This window comes from Scomber japonicus, chromosome 10 (assembly GCF_027409825.1).
Source record: "Scomber japonicus isolate fScoJap1 chromosome 10, fScoJap1.pri, whole genome shotgun sequence".
Taxonomy (NCBI): domain Eukaryota; kingdom Metazoa; phylum Chordata; class Actinopteri; order Scombriformes; family Scombridae; genus Scomber; species Scomber japonicus.
Genome location: NC_070587.1, coordinates 22,111,448 through 22,138,176, shown reverse-complemented (window position 1 = coordinate 22,138,176; position 26,729 = coordinate 22,111,448). Strand labels below are relative to the sequence as shown.

The following is a 26,729-nucleotide window of genomic DNA, read 5'->3' as shown; positions in this document are numbered from 1 at the left end:
GAAGGCTTGCACCAAATTTAATGGTTGTTTTAATATTTCAGTCTGAACTAAAGTGGTGGACTGACTGACAACTAAACAACTGACCAATATTTCCATCTCTGGAGCCACACTGTGAGTGTAGCTAAATCCCACAGCTACTGTTTACCACAGGATTTCCTTTTAAGCACAGGAACATCATGTCACCATTCATTCAGGTGGATTTAATAAAGGCAAGAAAACATGCTGTGTGATATGAATGCCCCAGCTGTATTTGGTGATGGCCTTTGGTGATACAGAGAGCCCGGTGCGGAAATGTCACCCAGTTAACCTGCTCTATGCAACAAAACAGATAAGACAAACAGGAAATAGCTTTTCATCTGCCTTGCCATGCTATCTCAATTACAATTTGATTTCATGAACTGTACATTTGTGGTAAAGTCTCCTATGCATGAGATGCCTCAGTAGGATGTGGAAAAAAAAAAATCAATTTCGAGTGCTTGAGATCAAAATTGAGCGCTATTGTTTGGGAAAGAGCCGAAACAGGCTAGAGAGAAACGGGAGCAGAGGCATGTTTATATGGCATTATTATATGTACTCAGGCTCTGCTCTTCATTCCATTTTTACAGGCTGTCCTCTCCTATATGTGTTGTTTGGGAAGGTGCCCTGTAACTAAGGATGAAATGCATTGGCTCTGCTGAATGTCAGGGCTTGGGGGGAAGAAGCAACACCTTAAAAATGGCTGCTGCCTCTAAACATGGCTAAAATGGCAAAGAGGGTGTCAAGGTGACCTGGCACTGAAGGAATGGCTTCTCACTGTTGTGTAACAGCAGTGTAGAGATGTTACATGTGGCCTGAAGGCAGATGTTGCTTATGAGAAACACCTAATTAGAATAGCAAAGCGTGTAAAGGACAAAGGGCATTCTCTTCTTTTCTATGGGAACCAAAGGACACATTAACATCATGTTATCCCAAACAAACAGAAACTACAGTGCTCTTTTCATTCATTTTAGCAATTTTATATATACATAATCGCAGAACTGTTAGTATAAGGAATACTATAGCATTTCAGTGATATCAAAGATGATTTTAAGGATTATCTAAAGGTAACTGTAAATACAAAAAGCACAATTTAAATCCCTAAAGGGATGTCGTAAGAACATTATACATTTTTTTCATTGGGGATGTTAGAAGGAAATAGAGGGAAAATGCTTTTCAGGAGAAAGCAATCATATAAAAGCATCACGGGTCATATCTGAAAATCTCATAGTTCAATCACTGCTGGAATCTGTGTTTGATTTAGAGCTTTGTCAACAATCAGAGATGTATAAAGCTCTGAACCCTGCACCGGTAATCCAAGGGACAAGCTACAAATACCAACCTTTAGTCTGGCGGTAAAGGACATCATCTTGTTCTTTAGTCTGAACCTTTGATGGAATGAGCTGTCTTTGATTTCCCATAGGAGGCAGACAGTGAAAGACCCGGGTGTTTCATGCGCTGATTTTCGCCACCGCTGCTCAAACCTGACAAGCCACATAGAAGTCAAGAGCAAGGCGACTGTTGTTTGAATGGCATTCATAAACTGTAGAGTGAAGCTACAGTTGTCTGATTAGGCCATCCTTCTCTCAGTCCTAATTATGTGGATCTGGAACAGAAGCAAGAGGCTGCTAAGGCCCTGCGTCATTAGCTTTAATCAACCCTGGATACCCTGAAACAAAAACAACGCACGTACACACACACACACATGCACGCGCATTTACACACACACACACACAGCCAGTCTGACAGTGAGTCAATACCTGACATTCATCATTTTGGTCCAGCGAGGCTTTTTAATTACTGCAATGAATTCCCCACATGGCTCCAGTCACCAGTCACCTGCTAAATATCGTTGAGCTTTTGCTTTGTCTAGACACTATTTAATGGATAAATGGTCAGTGTATTCCACTTTGGTTCTCTCTTTGGTAAATATTAAACAAAATGGGAAATCATCTTATTTACAGCTACCACATTCAAAACAAAGAGAGCAAAAATAGGGTCTCATTTTATTCTGATTACCTTTTGCTGATGTCATGGGTCGCCTAAAGCTGGAATCATTTCCTAAAACCATTAAGCAAAATGATCTAACGTCTCTCTAGTGTCTGAAATGTGCAAGATGATTACAGACATGGAGCACAGCCAATCTGCACACCCCATTCCCAACAAGTGCTACGTGAAAGTCTGTGTGAATGATGCGGGAACATCATCAGTATGGATGTCACAGTACCCGAATGACGCAAACCAGCCCCGTTTGGTACAACGCACAAGTATGACTGCATAAAAACGTCCATTTGCATAAATTACTTGTCTTAGAAGCAGCTGTCCTGCCCCCCGTAAATGCGTTATTATACATGATGAGGGTTTGATTGGGTGTTCTAAGAGGAGCAGGGGACTTGCAATCACAGGCCCAATTTTTCATTACCTTCATCTATTTGGTTATATCAAGATGCAGTCTAAATTTTCCATATGTGTAGTCGTTGACCTCCAGTTTGTATTAGGGCTGTATTTCATTTGAGAGAGTGATATGTTTAAACAAAGTCTTATTAAATGGTGATTATGTGCCTATCCAGTGTTAATCCTGCTGCCTTTGCTGGGTAAGTGCAATACATTATGATGTGGACTACAGGATGAGTGATGAGGGATATAGCGACCCCCGCAGGCCAGCAGCTATACTGCTATACTTCTCTACCTTTCTGTCTTTCCTGAGAGACAGACAGGTAGAGAGAGACAAAGTGTAGTTTTTTTGTATGCATCAAAGGCAAATTCTTGGCATTGTAATTTAAAATAATCAATTGACACAACTAAAATGACACCAAATGTTGTTAATTACTAAGTAAAGAGTGACTGTGATTAAGAATGAAAATTGTCATTAGTATCAAATCAAACACATCTTTATGTACTTTGTCCTATGAGCAAGACAGACAGGCTCACAGATGCTCTTGTAAAAACACTTACCACTTCATTAGATACACTTGTTCAACCTAACTCAATCCAATACAGTTCTGCCATAATTTTTTTTTTTTGAAGTTTATACATATTCGGTTTTTGTTGACATTGTCTAAAATGTGATAATTCTACTTTATGTTTACTATACTAAGTCATACTAAGTGGTGGTGGTGTACCTAGGTGAATTATAGTGAATGGTGTTCCAAATATTTTCCCCCTCTCCTGTATGTTGAACACCATTCAATATAATACACCCTATACGCCACCATCACCCACTATGACCTCAATAATACACATAAAGTAGAATTATCACCTTCTTGACAATGTCAACAGTAGCTGAAATGTAGAATTTAAAGCAGAGCAGGAGAAGTAGGGTGCTGCTTCAAAGCAACGCGTTGACCTGATACATTTGTCCCTTATCGGCTTCTGTACCTCAAGTAACAAGGAAGTAACTAGGCAGGTTCATTCATTCAGCACAGTTTGAGAGCAGTTTGTTCAGGCGGTATTAGATATTTGAAATACCCATTTTTGCAAAATGCGGAGAAGAAACGAAGCTCCAGCACCAAGCAGTGAGCCTGTCAATACGGATAGAAAGGTAACGCGTCGTTATCAATAGTCACTGATTGTAGCTAACTGTAGATTGCTAACTTCCATGTGATAGCTGATGTTTACCAGCTAACATTAGAAACACTGACCTCTTTACTTGTCTTCGTTCAAAGTATATTAACGAATGTGTGCTGCTGTTTTCACATTGGTCTAATAATACTATATTGTCTCTTAATTGGAAGAGGAAATTTTGTACGAAGAAAATGGAGCCAGACTCCATAAACAAGAATTGAATTTTAATATTTGTGTACTTTTTTATAGCTTATTTACATCTAGAATGACTTATATTTTATTGTGAAGCATTAGTAACAATGGTTCTGTAATTCGGCATACATCCATGACCATTCATTGCCCATATTTGCCAGTAGTTTGCCTAATACTGGCTTTTCCCACTCGAATGAATATATTATATTGAATATAATGCAATGATTATATATGTCAGGGCATGCAATTAGGGTCCCACAGGTGTCATTTTATAGATATACTGTATGTTTAAATATGTAGATTAAAGTATGTTTTCTAACAGTGGGATGCTAACTCAAAGTTACTATGTCCCTATACTTTCTTCTCTGCATGAACCAGGATGCAGGTCAAGGACTGCACAGGAAAGCAGAAGTGAAAAGCACACTCTCTTACAGCACTGTACTCCTGAACATTGGAAAGTGTTTGCTTTTAATCATCATCATCCCTCCATTCCTCAACTATGCATCACTGCAGAGAGAAGGACAGATGCTCTTGCCCAAAGGTTCTCATATTTAAGTCTAACAAAGTCATTGCTCATTTTGAGTTTAATTTTTGCCAAACCTGTAAAACAGATGTGTTAATTAAACTGCGGCTATTAGGAGGCTATCGGCAGGTTTTTTCTATGATGTTGTCAAAGCCAAATGAGACTTCTTCTGTGAAGTTTAATCTTTGTCTCTGGTCTGTTCCCTCTTACATCCAGATGGCCAGATTGTTGATGTTGGCTTGGGTCAAAAGATGCATCTTTTGTGTAAAGGGCAAGGAAAACCAGTTGGTAATAAAAACATCCTCCATTCTATGAATTTAACATACGTGTTTAAAAAAAGCTTCTACATTTTCTGTCACATAATCCTGTATGTTTGACTCATTTGTGGCTAACCAATCTGTTTATCTTTAGTTATATTAGATGCACCAACGGGAACATCTTCAGACATTTGGATACATGTCCAAGAGAGTGTTGCTACAATAACTAAGGTGAGGAAATGACACAATTACATGTATGGAATTGAATAGATGTCTTGTATTTCTGTGTTAAATGAGTGAGCCCAACACAGCTGAAACATATCTGAAATGTTAGATGCGTCGTAAATGACCTAGGCTGAGGGTGAGAGACATAGGTTTTTTCCATTGAAGAGTGAAGTCCACTGTGGTTAACTTTCTGTGGAAGCATCTATTACTTTGTGTGTGTGTGTGTGTGTGTGTGTGTGTGTGTGTGTGTGTGTGTGTGTGTGTGTGTGTGTGTGTGTGTGTGTGTCAGGGGCATTTAGGGACAGTCCCTGCCACATCGTCTCTGCTCAGCAAGGACTCAGCACAGCACAGAGTCTGGCCTGACAGCCTGCCCCATGTTGTTTGTCTGAAATGTGACCTGAATGAGGTCACAGGCTTATTGGGGATGGGCCTAGATCCATCCAAACTACTAAATCACCACCGCAGTTACAAACACAAACCTACACTGCATTGTTTTCACTTGCATCTATGTCTTTTTAAGGGGAATCAGAGTTACATGGCTGTCACACTTTTTAAAATGATTATCCAGGATAGGAAAAAGCTAAAGACTTATTGGGAGCATCTCATGTGTATTTAGAGCATGGTGTTTATTTAAAGAAAACCCTGTAAACCTGTGGTGTCCCTGTTTGTCACACTGTTCAGGTTTGCACATATGACAGAATGGGACTGGGCTTCAGCAAGCGGATGATGCAGAATGAAAGCACAGGAACTGAGAAAGTTTGGGGGATGTCAACGACTGGACGGTGAGCACCCTGCTTGTTGGCACTTATCCCGACTGCTTGTGGCACACAGAATGTTGGGTAACACTTTTGTTAGTCATGCACGCTGTTGTACACAAAGTCTACATTGTAAACATGATGTCTGTGTCGGTTCAAATTGTCTCTTTTTATACTGCCATGAAGTGTTTTCTGAATGAGCGAGTGGGCTGATTTACACCTGCAGGGCCATCTGTCTCATTTTCTCATTGTTGCTGAGTTTGTGGAATTCAGGCCAAATGTTTAGTAGACGTAGTATCTGTGTCTGATTTCTGCTCATTGTGGGATGCCAGAATCTACAGTGGATCATTCTGCAGGTGACACAGGTCAGGATCTATCAAACAGCATCTCTTCACAAGGCATCTTTGTTTAATTTCTGCATTAATAAGCTTGTTGACCTAAGCTTGTTTGTCAGTTTCAGGATACTCTCAAGATATTAGGAGGAAAAATGATTTGGAGATAAGCCAGGAGTTTGTGTAGGAGGAGCTATAGCCAGTCATATTCCTTCTAATCATCAACAGGCGCCACTGATGAAGGTCACATATGACCTAATGTCTATTCAGCATCTATGGCAGTTATTTTTAACGGTGGATACTTGAGTTTAACAATCCAAAGGGTAGTTCTGTCTAGGGCTGTAACTAAGTTTTTTTTGACTGACTGATTAATCGTTTCGTCTTAACAATGTCAGAAAATATTTTTAAAAATATCCATCACAATTCCCCAATGTTTTTTGTTTTTTTTAAGATTTTGTTGGCATAGACACCTTTTATTAAGCAGTAGACAGACAGGAAACAAGACGGGGGGGGTGACATGCAGCAAAGGACCGCCGATCGGGATTCGAACCGGGGTCGGCTGCGTATATGGCATGTGCTCTAACCACTCGACCACTTGCGCGTCCCCCAATTCCCCAATGTTAATGATGTAGTCAAATGACTTGTTTCCTCCAACCAACAGTCCAAAATCAAAAGAAAAAAACATTTGAGATTGTCAAAGGTCTTTTTAGCCACACTAACCATGCGGCTCATCAGTTGGTCAGTCCAACACACCACCTAGACTGAAATATCTCAACAATGATTGGATGTGTTGCCATGGAATTTGGTAAAAACATTCATTGTCCCCAGAGGATTAATCTTACAGATTTTGGTGATCTCCTGGCTTTTCCTGTAGCACCACCGTAAGGTTGATGTTGTGGCTCAAAAAACGAATGTGATGTATTGACTGGAAATTAGGTACAAACATTCATGTCCCCCTCAGGATGAATCGTAGTTACTTTGGTGACCGCTTTAGGTGTCTTGTCAACAGTTTCACAGACGTCCCTTTTGAAATGGTGATATATGGGGCTTTTTTGGCTGCAAGCCCTTTTTTGCTGCAATACCATGAGTGACCACTAGGAAAAACTGGCTAATGGCTGAGCAGCCAGTTGAGCGATCCAGCTCTTATAGTACATCCATGGTGAAAAATAACTAATTATGAAAATTATCTAATTATACCAGGTAACCATCAGCATATTAGCATTGTCATTGTTAGCGTGTTAGCACGCCGATATTGATATTTAGCGCAGAGCACTGCTGTACAGCCTCACAGAGCTGTTAGCATGACTGTAGACTCTGTCTTTTTGTCTCATAGATCAGTGAAACAATTATTGCAGATTAATTTAATGTTGACCAAGTTTGATAAATTGCCCAATCACCTCATATAATGTAACTGACAGTGTGAGTTTCCACTCAGTTATGTTTTATGTGCAATAAATAATCTTTAGACTTCATAATCCTCTCTCTGGCTGGTTGGATCTCTTAAATGTACCATCAGCAGACACTGATGTGTGAGTGGGCGCCTCATGTACTGCCTGCCTCTGCTGAACACACCACACCACAGCCCCTGTCCTGTCACCTACTGCTGTCGGATTGGGCTGTAATCTTCCTCTCTTTGACATCGTAACGCGTTTGTCGAGCCTTAAATCTGCCTAAGGGATGAGCAGACGTGATTCGCAGGCAGTCAGCAGTCTAGTTTACCTTGGCATCTGGCCCACAAAAGTAGGTGGCTGCCCATCTGAGATGCAAGCAATCAATTTCACAGAATTCAATATCTCAGGTAGTTTGATGACTGCCGAACCTTAACCCTGTGAGTCCTGTGAAATCTCTTCATTTCAGTGTGGAAGCCCCTAAGGTTTGATTTATTAGCACAACGGAACCAGGACAGCAGCAGATGGCTCTCAGAGAGGAGCTGCTGCATCTCATATAATGATGATGCTCCTCCTGATTATATAAGTTTGCTGGTGATTGTTTTTTTGTACTTTGCTATGGAAAGAAGCCAGCAGTCCCCCCCTCCCTCCTTCATGCTGTCATTGGGATTTCAGTGGTGCTGTTTATTTTGGTGCCACGTCTGGAAGGAGATTAAATACAAAACTAAAAATACAGCTGACCTTAACTTTCATCCAGTTGGTAACATTCTTCATCGTAATTTTAGGGTCTAATTTTTCCCCCTCCCATTTCTGCGTCTTCATAACGACCCTCCAGTGAGTTCCCAATAAACCTCTTAACGAGCGGATCAGAGATTAACGAGATTAATGACGGCCTGTCGTATTCATCTTTCATGTTAGTGTTCCTAGGCCAAACTAGCTTGAATACATCAACCTCCTGGCCTAGTTTGCAGCGTGTCCTGGTTTAGCGCAGAGACAGATGAGCTGTGTTGTCTTCCAGGATGGTGGACGATCTGCACCGACTCCTGCAGGCTGCCGGGATAGCCAAGCCCTTCATCCTGGTCGGCTCTGAGCTCGGCGCGCTCAACAGCAGGTTCTACAGCCACATTCACGACGTGTAAGTTCTATATAAATAGTTGATAATGATAATGATGATATATGATATAAGATGCAGTAGTTAGTCTAAGATCATTCACAGGTGACAAAATAAAATTGCTGATACAATCCAACATTAGTAATTTGGAGAGTGACATACAGAACAACAACACCAAGCAATAGTAGTCAGATAAAGTAAGTAAAAGGAGAAGACTGGTGTTATTTGTTTTTGCCATTAAACATGTTAGTCAGTCTCTCAACAGATTCTAACTTTACTACCACGTCTATCTCTATCTGTCCCATTTGTTCCTGTTGAAAGAAAAGGGTTAAAAGGTATATGGTGTATATTCAGCTACAGCACTGTTTGAATATACTCACAAACAGGCAAGTAATCAGTTCAAATCAATGGCATTTCATTATGGCTTGAGAGAATTTAGAAAGACTTTAAGATGATTTGATACATACAAACTTTTGAAATGATTTAATAAACATTTCCGATTTTATGATGTCTGACATCTTGACACTTCTAGAAATGTAAAATAAGGATTCTCACTGTCTAAATAGCGTTAGTGTTTTTTTTATGTTCCTTTTTATATGTTCCAGTCACCAAGATGTGAATGAATAATTTTGCCAATATATATTCCTCTCCCTTTTTCATTATTTCCCACATGATGAGCACAATTTATTGCTTCTGCTTCCTGCACACATGAAGTGCAAGGCATCTTTCAAAGTTATCAAAATTCCTTCTTTGTGTTACTATCCTTCCACCGTAGCTCAACAAGGAAACATTGTTAAAGGAAACACAAAAGAAAATGTTGGACACCTCGTATTGGCTGCAGATGAACTTTAAAAATGTATTTTTGCTGTCAGCAAGGAATGTGGATTTTAAATACTACAGTGCTGTGTTACCCAGTGCAACAGTGTGGCTCATTGATGTGTTTAGTTTAATAGTTTATAGAGCTCTATAGCACAGAGGAATAAGGCTTTGACTACGCAGACAATATTTGTTTGTTGGATCAACTAAGTGTTGGTTTTGGTTCTTTGTGTCTAATAAATCTTTGATAACATATAAAAAGTTGCTCATTTAAAAATGGCTTTATAGCACATATTCAGTCTCTCTTAATCTCAAGCCTATGGGGCTGATGAGGGCAAACATGATGCCACTTTAGAAAACACATGCAAATTAAGAAAGCATCTTTATCATCAACACATGTGCAACATTTAGAAAATGCGCTACAAATCCTACAACACATTACAGAAACGACAACGGAAATGTTTTCTGAAGGCACTTAAGAGTGATGAACATTAGAGCAGAACATTAAACCCACGTCTGCATGTATTAAACTTAAATTAAAATAAAGGATAACATATACATAAATACTGCCTGTATAACTAAGACTCTACTGAAACAGAAGTGTACCCAGTAGACACTTAAGAGTGATGAACATGCTAGAGTTTGTTAAAAGGCATACAAGGCCTCTTTCCTACTGTAAGGTAAGGTGTAAGTTAGACAACAAGCTGCAACCTTATTTTCATTAAAAGAGCCATCCTTCCAGCTGGACACATTTTTGAAAGACAGCTGGTTTTGCTGGAAATGATGTTGTAGCTTATTGTCTGCCTTACTACAGTAGGAAAGAGGCAACCTTTGTATTCTATCAATGTTACGCTACGTTATTATTAACATGTGCATCACTCTTAAGTGTCCCCTGAAAACACTTGTGTTGTGGTATTTGCAACGCGTTTGCTAAATGATGCGCATGTGCCATCATATGGATGAAGCTGTCATCTTGATTTGCTCATGTTTTTCTCTGTTTCCATTTGTTTCATTAAGTTGCAGCACATTTGCCCTTGCTGGCCCTCGTACACTCTCTTATACAAAATATATTTCCAGTGTCCATTCCCATCATCTCCCATAACTCAGCCATCTCACAGACAACACAGTGATTAATGTGACAAGTAGCTCATACCAGGAATGAAAGATTTAGTATTTAATCAGGCACAATGTTGCTGCCGTTAAGGGAGGAAAATTAAGTAGTTGTGAGTGGATGACACCTCTCCAAATGGAAATATTGCCCCTGGATCTGGTGTACTTGTGGTCATCTGTCTGTGGGGGTGGTGGGAAAATCTACGGAAAGACAGACGGGATAACATCATCCATCTCACACTCATTACGACCCGGCCTGGAAGGGTAAAGTGGACAAGGGTAGTCAATGAGTCTTACCTTGTCTAAGAGTGTATGTGTGTGTGTGTGTGTGCGTGTGCGTGTGTGTCCTCTTCTTGTCCTCAGGCAAGTGTCGGACCTCGTGCTGATTGATCCCATCCCAGAGGACATTTTTGAGGAGGACCAGTGGAAGGAATACTGGTGAGTTTGTTGCAGGATTCAGAGGCGTAGGATTGATAGAAAAGGGGGGGGGGGTGAGAGGAAGCAGCAGAGGATAAAAGGGAAGAAGGAGAGAAGATGGAGAGATGTTGAAGAAGCAGCAACTATGGGAGGGATGCGGGGAAAAGAAGATTGAGAAAAGAGGAAGGGGCACAGCGCGGAAAGGAGCAAAGAGGACGATAAGCAGCTCTAAAGGGCAGAGAGAAGCAAGATAAAAAAGTGAGAGAGTGGCAGGGAAGAGGAGAAGCAAGGAAAAAAGGGAAATGCATGAAGAAAAGAGGATTAGGTTGAGGAGAGAGGAGGCGTAGAGGCCTGCATGTTTCTCTAGTCAAGCTCAGAACTCTTCTCCTTTATTGGCTTTTTACAGTAAGAATAGTTGATTATCTTTACTGGGTGGGGCTCATTAACATGATTAATTGGAGGCCAAAGAAACTCATTAGCCGATCGCACACTTTAAGCATGAAACAGATGAGGGGAGAGCGAGGGTTGTGGCTGTGGTCGGGACTGACTGACAGACAGTGTAATAACACAGCTTTAATCCTCCAGGCAAGATATATGTCAAGTGGTAGTCATTTTCAACACATATATCTCATTATGCAATAATTATCATATAAGGGGAGGGGGGGTGGGTTACGGGCTGTTATTAATGATAAGGGAGTCTGGGGGAGGAAAGTGTCAATTATGCAACACTAACAGTATCTCAGATTGTTTACAAGTATAGCATGTCATGTGCAATCATTAAAAGGTATTTCACTACTGAACAGACTATAATTAATCAGTTATATAATTTAGCAAACCTCGCTAAGCTGTTAGATGTAACTGACAGCCTAGCAGAGACAACTACATGATAAACAAATCTCTGGAGTGCATCTCTAGTATGTTTTTGTCACTGACTGAGCAGATCAAAAGGGTTATTTTTCCTCACTGAAAATCCAATAGTACAGTGCCTATGCAAGATTTTGTGTTTTTATTGTTGTATAAAATGGAATCAAAGTAGATTTAATGTGACTTTTTTATGCTGAACAATAAAAGAAAATACTCTTAGGTGTCACAGTGAAAGCAGATCTCTACAAAGTTATTTAAATTAGTTTCAAATATAGCATGCAATTTACAGGCTTGCACAAGAATCCTATCAAAGTCAGTTTTTAGTAGATGCACCTTAGTTTATGTGGAACGGTGTTTCTCAGCTAAGCACATCTGCTCACTGCAAATTTTCCCCCCAGTCATACTTTCTTAACTGGGCTGAGGCTCTGACTAGCTCTGTCTTATTGGAAATCAAATCTCCCTCATGTCTTTCAAGTCACGCCCTTGTTGCAGACTGCATCAGGTTTTCCTCCTGAATCTCACTGTGTTTTGCTGCATTCATTTGACCCTTACAAGCTTTGCAAGGCCTGCAGCAGAGAAGCTTCCTCACAGCATGAAGCTGTTCTCACCGTGCTTCACAACGGGGATGCTTCTGTGTTCATGATGATGTGCTGTGTAGTCTGATGGCTAAAAAGCTCAGTTCCGAAAAAAATGCATGTGCTTTAACGTGAAACTTTCAGGGGTGCATGTGCTTTTTGGACATTTCACATGTGAAATATTCGGCATGTATGAAAGATTGAATTTCACATGTTCTTTTTTCATAAGGGTCATCAGAGTCTTCCTTGTACATTCTGATTAACTGTGGCTGTGATGTCTTTTTCTTAAAAAAAACCTAATTTCCACTCTCACCCAGGTAACTGCTTCTGTTTTAAGCACAGTCTCTGAATACTCAGGACTCCTTCAGTTTTGTCACAGGTCTCTCGGTGGACTCCCTCGCTAGCCTCCTTCTTGCACGCTCCCTCAGTTTTTCAGGGCAACCTGCTCTCGGCAAGTTTAATAGCTGTGCCACACTCCCTTCATTTTTTAATGACTGCTTTAACTGTACTCTAAGGAATGTTCAGTGACTTAGAAATATTCTTATATCCACCCCCTTGGCTTTTCAATCACTTTTTCATGGAGTTGCTCGGAGGGTTCCTCTGTCTTCATTTTAGAGGTTTTGCCATAATGCTGACTCAGAGGTGCAGGTATACTTATACTGCAGTCAGTTGAAAAGTTGGTCCCCCATTTAATTAATTATGTGACTACTAAAAGCTATTAAAAGAGTTGAATACTTATGCCGGCATATATTTTGTACTTTAATAATCATAATGAATGCAGTATCACTTTGCAGCAATCTATTTTCACTTTGTTTGACTTTGATTCAGCGTTTTAAAACAAAACTTCCAAGACAATGAGTACTTTTATAGGAGCAGAATTTCTGTTATAAAGTAGTACTATCTGTCATCTGGAATCCTTAAAGAGGAGTTAGTAAGTGCTGAGATAGGACAGAAAAGAGATGGTAAAAATCAAATAATCTCATTTTGACCATGACTACACGACTTAATGCATCTGCGGCTCCGTCCACCAATATTAGCTCGCAGGTTATATAAGCACGAGTCGAGCCTGATAAGAAAAACGGATCCCTGAAAATGGCCTAATTTGTACGTGACTCAAAGTGGAGCAGCGCCATTTATCAGGGGTATGTGTCCAATTATCCTCCTGATTAATAGGCATTCATTTCACTGAGTACATGACAGTGCAGCCACAATCCAATTACTGTGTCGTGAAGAAGTGGAGAAACCAAATGAACCAAAGACTTACATTTACTCCGTAAAAAAACAATTTTATCATCACCGCCGTCTTGATTTCCATGGGGGAGTAAAAATAGAAACAGGGACGAGGATATACAGTAGGAAAGATATAAGAACTGCGGCACAGCTCTACACATCACAGCTTCTCCTTGTGCTATTGGCATCCCTCAACTTGCTCTCCTCCCTTTCTTTCCCTCTGTCTTTTGTTCAACGAGATTGCACGTAGGTGTGTGTTTCTTCTTCAGATATGGGTTTATTAGCTGTCGGAGGTCTAACAGTATTTGGTACACAAGATAAGTAATGCAGAAGGGAGCGGGGCTGCACCTGAGCAGGATTGCAGGGAGACCGTATCAGCTTTGCACTGGGACTGGAGGATTTACACATCAAAGACCTGCTCATTAACAGAGGCTCACTCCCAAAATTAGTTCTGTTACATCCTACAAAACGAATCGGCACCATCTCCCGAGAGATGTATTTCCGTGCACGTGAATGTGTGTGTGTGTGTGTGTGTGTGTGTACATTTGAGCTTGTGCACACTTGTAGTATGGGGTCAGCGTTCCTATTTGGGATTTTCCTCCACAGAAGTCGCAGCACGTGTCTCATTTCCTCGCAGGCGCACAGATAATGCTTCCTGATGAGAAAACAAGCGGCAAGGTCTCAGCATCAGAGATTAGCACACAAGCCCCGGCGTACGTCTGCACACATCGCATTCAGGACAAGAGCCAGGGGTTTGAGTCAGTCGGCGCTGTTGTTTTGTCCCGTCGGTGGTGGAAGCTTTCAAATTGGGCTGCAATGCAATGTGGGATTGACAGTAGAAAGATGACAGATGGGGAAAGGTGGATGGTAACTGGAGGGGTGAGGTGGGGGATGCTGATTGTTGGGCAAACTTTTACCACATGAATCTATCATTACTCTGTTTAGTGCAACTCTGTTCTCACAACACCAACTTGAAAGCATCCTCATCCCTTTAGTATGTATCTCACTGCTTTGAAGTGTTAGATGATAATTTGATGCTAAGTCACAAAGTCTGTGGTCCAGGTCTGTTTTCTGATATGCAGCTGTATAGAAATCCACAGTATATTGTTTTTTGGCTTACCATTTTGGCATGGAAGTGGCTGCTGGAGGAGTGTGTCAGGTGATGAGTCTCTCAGTGTCTCTCAGTGTGGGCCTAACAGCTGTGGCGGCAGGCCTGGATGGAAGCGTGATTGAGTTACGTGTCCCAAAATGAAAACAACACTTCCTGTCCCATTCATCATCCTTCCCTGTCATCAATACGCTCGGTATGGCAACCGAACACACAAACACACACACACACAGGGTCAGGATGACACAAACATTTCCACTAGCACGTACTGTATGTACACACACACACCTATTCAGTAACATATGTGTTATTCAGCTTGCCGCAGTGTGTAGGAGACGTTCTGTGACTCACCTGGAGCATGCTCTGTTTGACGGCCAGCGTATGACTGTCACTTTGACTGACGACCCTTCAGAGTCTCACAACTGCTGCATTTGGTTTGATTTATAAGCCAGACCGGGGGTTTAATATGAGGAACAAGAAGAGGGTGTCTATCCTTCCACACACCGCACTTTGTTAGCAGATAGATTTACAGGCACGACACAGTCTCCTCTCCTCTTCTCCTCTCCTCTCCTCTCCTCTCCTCTAGTCTAGTCTCCTCTCTTCTCCTCCTCCTCATTACCGTGCCTTCCATTGTTGAGACATTTGAACATTTCAATTATACTTGGACGTTACAGTCATTAATTTAACACCTTGAGAGGCGTTATGTAATGGCTGAGCGCTCTCTCTCTCTCTTTCTCTATCTGTCTCCTCTGCCTTCATTGGTAAACAGTAGCAGTCAGTGATGACATATCCAGTCTCCCCCCTCGGAGCCCATTGGCTTATACTGTGAGCTGCGTTCAATAACCCACTGGAGCACAGCCCTCCTCTAAACCCCTCTAGGGGATCCTCTGCGGAGATTGGCAGCAATCACCTGGCCATGGGCTGATGGAGGGAGGGAGAAATGGAGAGAGAGAGAGAGAGAGAGAGAGAAACAGAAGGAAAAAGTTGCGACAACAGGGAGGAAAAAGGAAGCAGTAGGAGATGATGCAGCCTGTCAAATGCATGACGCAGATACTAATGATTACTTTAACTGATTAACATTCGGGTTGTTTATGCCTGTCAACTTTTACACACCAAATTTGGTTAAAAAATTAACAATCAAGTAAATAATATGTTTAAAATGTAAAAAATTATATATGTGCCAGTCAAAACTTTCGATGTCCAAACCTTTGACTGCTACTGTATGCTTTATACAATTTTAAGTGATAGAAAGCTTGGTATAGACTGAGCATGTGAGCTAATACCAACATTGTTACCATCCACAAACAGTATATACATACATACATTACTGTATACAGTCTGTCTATAGTATGTTGTGCTGAATCTGACTGTGTAGGCTCCAGCTAGTGTGTAATTCATTATACTTCACACCATGGTTCTGTAATGGCTCCCTGTGTATCGGCCTCCTCCCTCAGTCTCCGCCTGACTCAGCTGCCTCCCCGCCCCTGACCGTCCGGAGACTCCCAGACGAGTCAGGAATGCCAATTAATTGTAATTAGAACCACTGTAAGCATAACTATTGCTGTTACACTCCACTAATGAAGCAGGGCTGCCGCGGCCCCTGTGTATTTACCTCGGTGTAATCTATAGTATTGATGCAAGGAGGAAAGGCTGAGAGCAGGCAAGGGATGCTCGACTGGTGTGGGGTCGGCTGTGGTGCAAGAATGACACCTTGTGTTCATTGTGGGTATTACACCTGTGAGTAAAAGATTTTAATTTGTATTTGTCTTGTATTTGAGCAGTTTATGAAATATTTAGAAGTGTTGTTTATTCCCTGATCAAAATGAAATATATTCTAGGCTCAAAGTTGTGATTATATTTACGGTTTGATTTATTGTTTGACTGTGTACAATGTGATAAAGTAGTCGATCCCCAGAGCTCACATCCTGGATTTCTTCAGTGAATCAAACAGTGAATGAAAGAAGTTAAACTAAATAGTAATTAAGTCCAATTATCAGGCTCATAATAAAGCAGATATGGTCCTGAAAAGGAATGAACAGTAATTATGAGTTAGAATACACTTTTCGATTGTCCTCCAGTATTCAGGAAAGCAAAATCAGGGTAGTTCATATCAAATAATGATCTGATAATTATAGAAAATGTAACTGAAATGTATTTACTTTATCAGTGAATAGTAGTAGTGCAGTCTTTGGCCTGTTTTACTCTCTAAACACTATTTTACAGCCTCTTGTTGACATAAAATGATAAAATGTCCTCATAGGGTGAAAATATAAACAAGTAGATTTTACTGTTTTTATTAGACAAAGTTTCTGGCAGAGTCATATTTTTTACCTTTTCAAATGAAAATGTTTTTTCAAAAATACCACATGACCTATAGTTCTGTGTCCTAAATCAGATTAACATAAAACAGTGTCTCCCGATATGTGAACAGTATTTTAGAAAAGGTAGATGGTAAAGTACAGTTTAAGTTTATTTGACATTATGAGAAGGAGGTCAAATAAAATAAAATACACAGATTTTAAGAATAACACAAAGTCCAAGACTTATTTCTACTGTGGTCATTGACGTAAAGGTAGCACAGATGCAGGACTTTGTGCCTTGAATCCAAGCATGGCACTCCATACAGTAACTAAAGGTAGTGTTAATTGCCTGGTTGAGTCTCTTTTTTAGAAAGGTCAGATGTTTTAGTCTCTCACACTGATTGCAACACTTGAATTGACTTTTTTATAGTCTGCTACCATGAATATATTTACTGTGTGAATCTGTTTGAGACTTGTGGCTTAGCTGGTATAGAAGAGGCTTGGTAGTTCAATGCCCGACTCCTTCTGCTCACATGCAGAAGTGTCCTTTAGTAAGACAGTGAACCCCAAATTGCTCCTGATGGTAAGGCCATAAATTTGTAGTAGACTTGATTAAATAGTACTAAGTACCTAGGTATTAAGGTATTAAATGTTATAAATTAGGGGTTTAATGCTCCATCCTTGTCATACTGAAGTCACATTTAGCTGTAATGAATATTGATTCTAACAAGCCATCACAAATCTGCTCATGTTGTCCTTTCTCTAAAAGAGTTAAAGGCCTCATCATGTACCTGTCCACGTCTATATTCCATTCATCAGCGATAGTCTCTAGAAGCCTTTGCACTAACCGCTTTTTCAAAAAATGTTCTTTCAGGCCTAATAGTTAGTTGAGCCTCATGTAATAGTCCATGTTTAAATGTTCTCTGCTCATTGTAATAGTTGGCAGAAGCTCGTGTAATAGTTCGTGTTTTGTGTGTGAGCAGGCTCTCAGGTAACAGAGGCCCTGCATATGAAATGAGATGGTAATGAGGAGGAGGAGGGAGGGAGGGGGAGCCTTATCACTACAGGGCCAAATTCCGACAGTGAATTGCGCAGTTGTAACAAAAGTAACAGAGCGTCCATTCAGCCTGCACTAATCCAGATGGGAAAGTCAAACAGCAGAAAGTCCACGGCACAAACTCATTTCATCACTTTATTAATTTAGATATTGCCTCCTCGCTCCTGTGGGGAGAAAAAAAAAAGAGCCCCTCTGAAATGACCAACATCGGTGAGGCGTTTTGCTCTACATGGTTCCCCCACTTCGTCTCCTCCCGTTATCTGTTTAATTCATCCCGCCAATCTTGGCTGTCTTTACCCACTAAATTTCCCTTTGACACGCATGCCTTGCTTCGCATAATCCTCACTCCGGGGCAGAATTAAAAATGGAAAAAAAAGAAGAAGGAGGGAATAGGACAGGTGGCTGGAGAATCCTTGAAATAATGTTCAATGCCAGACTCAGGAATGATTTGACCAGATTTGAACTAGGGGAGGCCTGATAGGAAGAGAAGAGTTTTTTTTTCCCTTTTATTTTTGGAATCAAGGGGTAAGAAAAGGGTGACAGGTGGAAAATGTGCAGAGACTGAGAAGTCCCATAAGAGCCAGGTCGAAGAGTCAGTTCTAAATTGTGGTGCCAGAATGACTTCAGGGAGGAAAACTGTGGCAAGGAAGATGAAAATGTCAAAGTGTCACTCTCCAGAGGTCTGATTTGAAATGTTTTCTCTGCATTTGAAAGACTGAAAATTAGAATAGTCAACTTGTTTCTCTCCCCCTCCTCTGCCTCTATATCCATTATTGACCTGTAGTGACTGTTTGCTGTACCATGAATATAACAGATAATATGCTATCTCTACACAGCCATTTGTAACGGTGGAACAACCATTCTGTGCTGCCTCTATCAGCCTTATCTGACCAATCAATGCTGACACGCTCTGAGCTCCATATGTTGAGCTACAGATCTTTGGTTAGCGACACGTTCTATCAACAACAGGTGAAAATAGGTTATTTTACACATGAAAAGTGCATGTTTATGATGCCGACTTGATATGAGGAGTATAATGGCAGTGAAGCAGTACCTGCCTGTTGTAAATTGCAGTTCACTGTGGCGTGTACTGCTGGCATAAAGATACTGTTACAACTCAAGTATTGGTTGGCTTTAATGCTGAAAGGATTTAGTTGATTCATTGATAGACAGAAAATGATTTGACTTTTGACAACTGATTAATTATTTAAATCATTTATAAAGGAAAAATACAAGATCCTCTCAAATATGCTTTTATCTTATATGAATGTAAATAGCATATAATATTTAGTTGTGGACTGATATCCAAACAAAAGAAGTCATTTGAAGACATCATTTGACTCTTGGAAATCTTTTTCACTCTTCTATATCTTTATTTTGGGCTATGGAAGCAAAAACAGGCCATAGTAATTAATCTAATCAAGACTTTTAACCTTTTTCTAAATAATATTGAATTTTAAGTACAACAGATTTTCTAGCATTTAAATATTTTAATCTGAGCATCATTGATTTGAATTTGAATCAATTTAAACCTCCGAAGTTATTCCACATTTTGCAGTGCTACAACTTGGATTTTATTTTTGGTTTGATATCTGATGTCTCCAGTGTTCACCTGAACTTGGATTTCTTGGATCTTGTTACTGAGAGAAGATAACCTGATGGGACAGATGTCTTATGGATTCACTTCACACACTGGATGGCTTTTTCAAGTTCAAATTTGAATTTTTCATGTTGAATATCTGAATTTCACCGCTCCAATCTGAAACAACTTGACTTTTTTTATACTTAAAAAAAAAAGATCATTCAAGGTTGAACAACTTGAATATGTTTCTTTTGAATAGCAGGCTCTTGAATTTGAAAACCCTTTAAACCAATATTTAGACATTACACAACTTGAAATTAATCTTCTCAAAATTCAAATATTCCAATGCTATAGATAGTGAATTCATCACGAAAATAACTGACAGTAAATCATTGATTGCAGGCTTAGTAAGCTGCATGTGTACCTCTGTGCTCACCTCAGGATAGACTGCAGCTGAATGTAAATGCTGTTGTATAAGCTAATGGAGTTTAATGTGTTTTTTTTCAGTAGTGAAATCTACTGTAGGATCACACATAGCACAATAAAATGATAAAACTTGGGGGCTACAGTACTATAAAGTGTGGCCCAGTTCAGTTATAAGACTGAGACAGGGACGAGTGTCTCCTGGTGCTCGGGGGATGATCTACAATGTGTTGGCAGCATGTAGGGGCAGGCTGCACCGCGCGGCACAGGGATGGCGGCAGCAAGCGCACGGCACTATTGATTGGGCTCCACAGGCTGAGACCAGCCAATTCAGAGCACCAGTGAGCCGAGACCGATTGGGCCTCCTGAGTTACAAAATCGCAGAGCTCTTCTTCTCTCATCTGCCAAAAAAAGAGTGTTTCTCATTCCCCAGGCAAATGTTTTTGAAGAGAAAGTTTTAGATTTTAGGTTAAAAAAGAACCAGAGGAAGGTAACTATTCATGTATGACTTTGGTTGTTTCACTGTTACTTTCATCATAAAATCACTCTTGTTGTTGAAGTGAAGCCATTAGAACTTTATAATGTTGTTGGGCAGCACTAATCAAGACTAACTTGATCATTAACTTGCTGTTTTGGATGTCATTCTTGTACTTTTAACATTAATGGAAAACAAGTGATAGAAACTCTGTGTTGCACTGATGGTTACAATTTAAAGCTGCAGTAATCCATATTCTAATCCTAATTTGTATATATTTACTAAAGTTTAAATGACTATGTGTAATTTTAAAGGGATAGAAAGTGGTGAACCAACACCTCCCTCAGCACCAGTGTGTTTTTGGCCTCTTTTAGCCCATTGTTTTGGTTTTATGGCCCACAAACTCTTATCAACTTCACTTCCAGCATCAGCAGGTGGCCGTTTTCAGTTCAAAAAGTGCTGATTAACTAACTGAAGGCTGCTTTCCCAGCACCTAATGAATATTAGTGACTGGCAACTGAAAAATATTACCAAGCTAACATGTGAAGACTTCGTAGAGTCCAAAATACAGGAGAGTGAATATTAGACTAACATTCATCAGGTGGACAGAAATGAATGTTAATGATGCATCTGCTGTGGATAACTTCAGTCATTAAAACTTTTCACAATGATGATCTGTTTATGTTCAATCAGTCAATTAATCAATCAAACTTTATTTATATAGCAACTTGGTACAGGTTAATGTATTTCAAAGTGCTTCACAATATGACAATAAGACAGAACAAGTGACAACAGAAAGAAAAGGAACAAAAAGGATTAAGGAACACAAATAAAGAACAAAAAATACATTAAAAAAATAATAGAAAAAGCTTTAAAATTTAAAGCAAAAAACTAGGGTAAAATAGATGTAAAAAAATACAAAAGTAATGTCAAATAAAAGGGATAAAGTTTAATAAAAGTGAGACTAAAACAAGGTTAAAAAAAGAGATTAAAAGACAAAAAAAACCCCCAGATTACTAAAACAACCAAAATAATCAATTAATGCAGCTTTAAAAAAATGATGGAGATTTCCTGCTAAACCTTTGTGGGTGCGTTTGTGTTTGTTCAGGTATGGGAAGATGTTGCCGTCGCTTCAGGCCAAGCAGTTCTCTGCAGCTACCGGGCTGAGCCGCATGCTCATCATCATGGGGGCCATTGAACCAACTATCAAAGGCGAAAATGTCTCAGAGGAGGTCATCCAGCGCCAGGTCAGGCTCATGCACACACACACACACACACACACACACACACACACACACACAGACTCTACAATGGAGAATTCCCTAAGGGGTATGACATTGATTGTTCAAAATGAAAAGAAAAAGATGTAGGGATATCATGCTGAAAATGACATAGCAGAGTCAGAGGTGATTTATGGATGAATATGAGAAGTGATTTATGTGGAAAGGTGCTAACATGCCTTATATGTTTGAAGTCATATAGTCTGAGGATGAAGTTTTGTCTGTTCAGATGTTTTTTGGGATGTTTTTAGGTTTGTAATTTAACCTAAATTAAAAAAAATAAAATAAAGGAAAGGTGATATTTTTCAAGGATTTCAAATATACTCCCATCCTTCCTCTACAGCCACAGGGTGGTGCTAGTGCGAGAATAATCACGCTCCCTCCTCAGCAAGAGATACGAGTGGATGATGATTGCAGGAGCGTTTGTTTTCATATCGTCAGAGACCGTGAATTTGGCATGATATGACACCAGACGTCATTTTGAAATAAATGAGAACTGAACCCGTTCCTGGAGCTGACATGACACCACCACAAATGCAGTGTGTCTTCCTGACGCCTGCTGTATTGTAAAGTCAGCCTTTTTGACAGGTCATACACTTTGCAAAGGAAAGAAAAGGCTGTTGGCTGTTAATATGTAGTACAATCTTTTTTTTTCTGCCGTGTATGGCAGATGAGGTTTTTATATAGAGAGAGAGAGGGGGGCGGGGGGGGTTATTTCCCGCTTGTCCATAGTAGGATCTGCTGTGAATCTGGTACAGGAAAAAAAACAAAAAAACATATACAGCGGTGACACTTCAGCCTGTCATGAAGTCCTGTAGTCATTTTTATTTGCTGTGGAAAACATCTCAGGCAGAAGAGAAGTAATGGATTCTGGTGATGAACAACAACCAATATCTTTGGTAACATGGGGAAATGCTCTCTATAGACTGACACCTTATTTTAGCAGCAAAACAAGCCTCAAACACTCATGTAGGGTGCGTCAGGGACGTAGACACAGAGAGATTATAGCAGAAAAGCTCATTTAGTGGCTATTTATTGTATTTAAACCATTCAATCCAACTTCAAATTCTTTTATTTTTTGTGTAGAGAAGCAACTTACATTAAAGTGGTCCTCTGTGAACATCAGCAGTATTTGTAATATCTGCTCAGCATCATTTTAAAAAATGTTTATTTGTGTGCAGCTGTCTGTATGATGCGATGACGCCTATTCTAGGATGAATGTGAGCAGTTCGTTAAGGCTCCTTGTTCTCTGCTGCCAGCCACCCACAATTTGATGGCAGTAGTGATGAGGGACCTATTTCAGCTTTTCAAGTATTACAGTTGTTGCCAAGGAGATAAGGACATCATTGTGCTCGAATTCTCCAAGGACAGAGAAAGGTTTTGTAGACAGGCTAGTGAAGGTTATAACGTACACGCACACACGCACACACGCACACACACACACACACACACACACACACACATATATATACACAAGCTCGCCGAACTCAATAGAGCATGCAGTCCATTTCTCAAGGGCATGTTCTGTAACCACTGCTTAATTGAACTGGAGCAGAATTGTTTGCTGCCATGTTAACGGCACCAAAGCTATCTGGTTTCATCACATTTGGGTGATGGATATGGTTAGAGGGGGAATTCTGCTTAATTTAAGAATTCACATCTGTTCTGGTCCACCCGGTGAACTTCACCCGCCCAGAGCTGGACAATCAGAGAAACAAGATTTCAGATGCGATATCAGTATTCTGCTCGGAGCTGCTCCACTGAATGAGCTTTTCCATTTTTCCACAAATTATTATGGAAATTGTAAATATTGGATGAAATCACAAAGTTGCTTCTGTATTGGCAATGACAGACTTTTTAGTAGTCTCTGTGAATCAATCAGAGTGTGAGAATACTATCATTTGTGCAGTGTGATGATGATCAATGATACTTTAAAGGACCACTCCCACTCATTTTCAACTTTATCTCTAGCTATCTGAATTAGGGGTATAGTGTGAAAAGCAATGAAAGTTGTTAATGTTCTCTGGGGTGCAACTGCCAAATCTGTTGTTCTTCGGGCACCAGCACTGTCATGTGACATGTTCAGGGTTGGGGGGGCGGGGGGGGTGGGGGGGTGGGTACTTTCAGCTTGGATTTCTAGTCTCCACCTCTGATTCTCTGTAGTGGTGCCTTCAAGGACGGTCCTAAAACACCCCAAAACACACTGCCTACCTTGTTAAGCTAGTGATAGGGGAAAAGCAGACACTAAATTATAATACTAGTAAATACTTTAAGATATAAACATATTTGGGAGAAAACTAGTTTCATTATATGAGGCTGAATACAGTGCTACTAAAGTGTGCAGGAGGAAGTGACCACTGGAGCGATGTTTACAGCCACAACCTGACATTCAAACTTCAGCATTTTGCGCCTCAGGTGGACAGAAAAGCTTAATCTTACACAAACAACTAGCTTTACAGTTATAATGTTAGAGCAGAGATGTGGGGCCACTATTTAAACTTATGAGCTTGAATATAGCACTGTGGAATCTAGACACAACAGAGTGTGGATAGTATGTCAAGCAGACAAACTCTCCATAGGCCTGCAGCTCTTTATATATCAATGACACAGAGGCAAAGAGCAGAGCAGAGGAGAGAGACAGAGAGTCCTGACCTCACACCCTGCTTGTTGATATTGGCTGGGGGGGTTACACAGCCACTGCCCAAATGTCTCAAACACAGCAAATATTAGAAGAAAATAAGAAAATAGAGGCAGAGGGCAGAGTCTCTTTAGATAGATACACCACCACATACTTCTAGTGGTGATTTGGTTGGATTATTTTTGTATGAGGCTATATAGTTGTTTTTTTTATGCCTGTAGGACATCATCATATTCACAGTGTTGAATTGTCCCTGTAAGATTTTATAACTAATTTACATTTTCTGACATCTCTATTATAGAAATACCTACTCAGTAACCCTGCCCACCAGAGTAGTGCTGTGGATGAGCATTACTTTCTGAATGAAAGTGCATCTCAAGTAAGGTATGACATACTTAAGAAATACTTTTTTCACTATTTTCTGCAGTGAAAGTAAAAAAAAACCCACTGAAATATTATATGTATGTATTATATATCTTTCTGTTGTTTTTTAAAGGGACATCACGAAATTTAAGCCCCTCTCCAGCCGGACATCAGTGAGCGTGATCACCGGGGATTCCTTTGACCAGGAAATACCAGATCACCTAAACCAAGTGAGCATGTTGTACTGAAGCTGCACAACTCTGTGATGCATTATTAAGTCTCCCGTGACAATATTGTTGTAACGGGCGTTTAAAACCTGCCATAAATGATCTTTTCCCTGCACCAGATGGTATCTAAGCTTCAAAAGAAGTTTCTAGAGGAGTCCTACCCGTCAGCCAATCACATTCACATAAAAGGAGCAGACCGGCGAATGATCTACAAGAAGCCATCTGCCATCAGCCAGCACCTGAGAAAGCTAGTCAACCAACGGCAAACCAAACAGCTGAGAGAGTGACACATGGCTAAAATGTAACTACACAGCAGACCTGGGCTGAGCGATAGTTGAATATGTTTTAAATATTCAATAAAATATTCCACTTATCTTGTTTAGCATTTCCTGCAGCAATATGTAGAGATTGTCTCCAAGTCTGGTGAGGTTCATCATGGAGTCAATTTTTGAACATATTTTTGCACGGCTCTGCTGCATCAGAAGCTTTTTAATTGAAGATAACTGGAGGGTGTTCAGTGTGATGAAATATTTGCTTTGTCTTAAGATTCAGAAAATCTTATCTTCCACGTCGTTATTTCAGTCTCTTTACCTGGTTGGCCAGTGCCAAAAATTAATACATTACTTCTTATCAGTGTAAAGGCCACACACGTCACTGCTCAACCTGATATTTTTTTTATCTTGTGGAGCTCTGTCTTAATATTCTGCAATGTTATAGCCATAGGGAAAGGTACAGTACATTGGGTTCCTCTGTCTCTGTTACATCAGCCTCAGCCATTTATTACTTGAATATAATTGAGTTGCACCACAAAGAGACATAGACCTCTACATTTTGTTTAGTTTTCATTTTATAAATTGCACACAGATGAGTCTTCATAATTTTTATGAATGAATTTGTGTACTTTTGTGTGTATTTTGAACCATCATTTTCTTATGTGTGGCAAATGTGAGTTGCTTTTATACAGTAAATGTGAAAGAAATACCAGACAGCAATAGTTTATCCTGAGGATTTAAGTTTAATTATGACACCACATCAAAATAAAAATTTCCAACAGATCTGGAATTTAATTCCATCCATATACATGCATAGCAACAACGTTTTAAGAAATATTTTCTCCCATAATCAGGACATTGGAATGATAATTTTACATCAGTTTCCCCACTGACCTCCCACCCATCTTGTTCATCAGCAATAAACTTAATTCTTGTACAACTTCTTTTTTTCCCAAAGGGGTTACAAATAATTATATGCACAGTCCCCATTTCATAATACTGCTTTCAGTAATGTTCCCTCATTTACAAAGTATTGCATTGAGAGCAAATTTCAAAAAGGGAGAACAAAGTGTATCATCAAACAGAAATACGAGTACTATACAAGAATGCTGCCATCCTCATGAAAACATCCACATCTGAGTTGAAGAAAAGAGACAGGGACAAACAGCCACATATGTATGCAAAGCCATGTGTATATGCCAAAATGTGAGATGCAGGGTTGTGCCTGGTTATCACCGTCAAATGGTGATTTTTAAGGCTAACAAGTCATTAGTAGCAATCTGCAACCTACATTGTGGGCATATACAGAAACTGGTACAGCAAATAAGAATACACAAGTGCCTCAGTAGCTATTTTTGTGTCTAAAATGCATCTCATTTTTGTATTGTCTATTGTTTCATTGAGCCTACATTACAGTGTAAACAATATGTGTGCTACACAAGAATGACTATACAATAACATTACAAACAACTCTGATATAAATTTCATTTGAATTTAAATTAAGATCACTACTCCTATTAATACTGATTGTAAAATAAATTAATGTGAAAGTGGCACCAATATTATTCTTGATTCATTTTTCTTTTCTTTTTCTTTTTTAACCAATGGTTTTGCATTTTTAAGTCTTAAA

At 39.8% G+C, this 26,729-nt stretch overlaps 1 protein-coding gene across 1 annotated transcript; it reads left to right on the top strand.

Annotated features, from left to right (window-relative positions):
• The first annotated feature begins 3,424 nt into the window (after positions 1–3,424).
• si:dkey-122a22.2 (uncharacterized) lies at positions 3,425–26,646 on the top strand. The gene is made up of 11 exons (XM_053326995.1): positions 3,425–3,556; positions 4,150–4,312; positions 4,511–4,582; positions 4,706–4,782; positions 5,458–5,558; positions 8,270–8,386; positions 10,652–10,726; positions 21,428–21,566; positions 24,539–24,621; positions 24,734–24,830; positions 24,947–26,646. The coding sequence occupies exons 1-11, from the start codon at positions 3,497–3,499 to the stop codon at positions 25,112–25,114; spliced, it is 1,152 nt and encodes a 383-aa protein (XP_053182970.1). The 5' UTR covers positions 3,425–3,496; the 3' UTR covers positions 25,115–26,646.
• Positions 26,647–26,729: the final 83 nt, after the last annotated feature.

What these genes read in the sequence shown, in the direction of transcription:
- si:dkey-122a22.2 (XM_053326995.1), top strand. Translation starts at nt 3,497, where the DNA reads ATGCGGAGAAGAAACGAAGCTCCAGCACCAAGCAGTGAGCCTGTCAAT. An exon ending in AGGGCAAGGAAAACCAGTTG is followed by an intron (nt 4,583 to 4,705) that starts GTAATAAAAACA and finishes GTTTATCTTTAG; the next exon opens with TTATATTAGATGCACCAACG. An exon ending in GAAAGTGCATCTCAAGTAAG is followed by an intron (nt 24,622 to 24,733) that starts GTATGACATACT and finishes TGTTTTTTAAAG; the next exon opens with GGACATCACGAAATTTAAGC.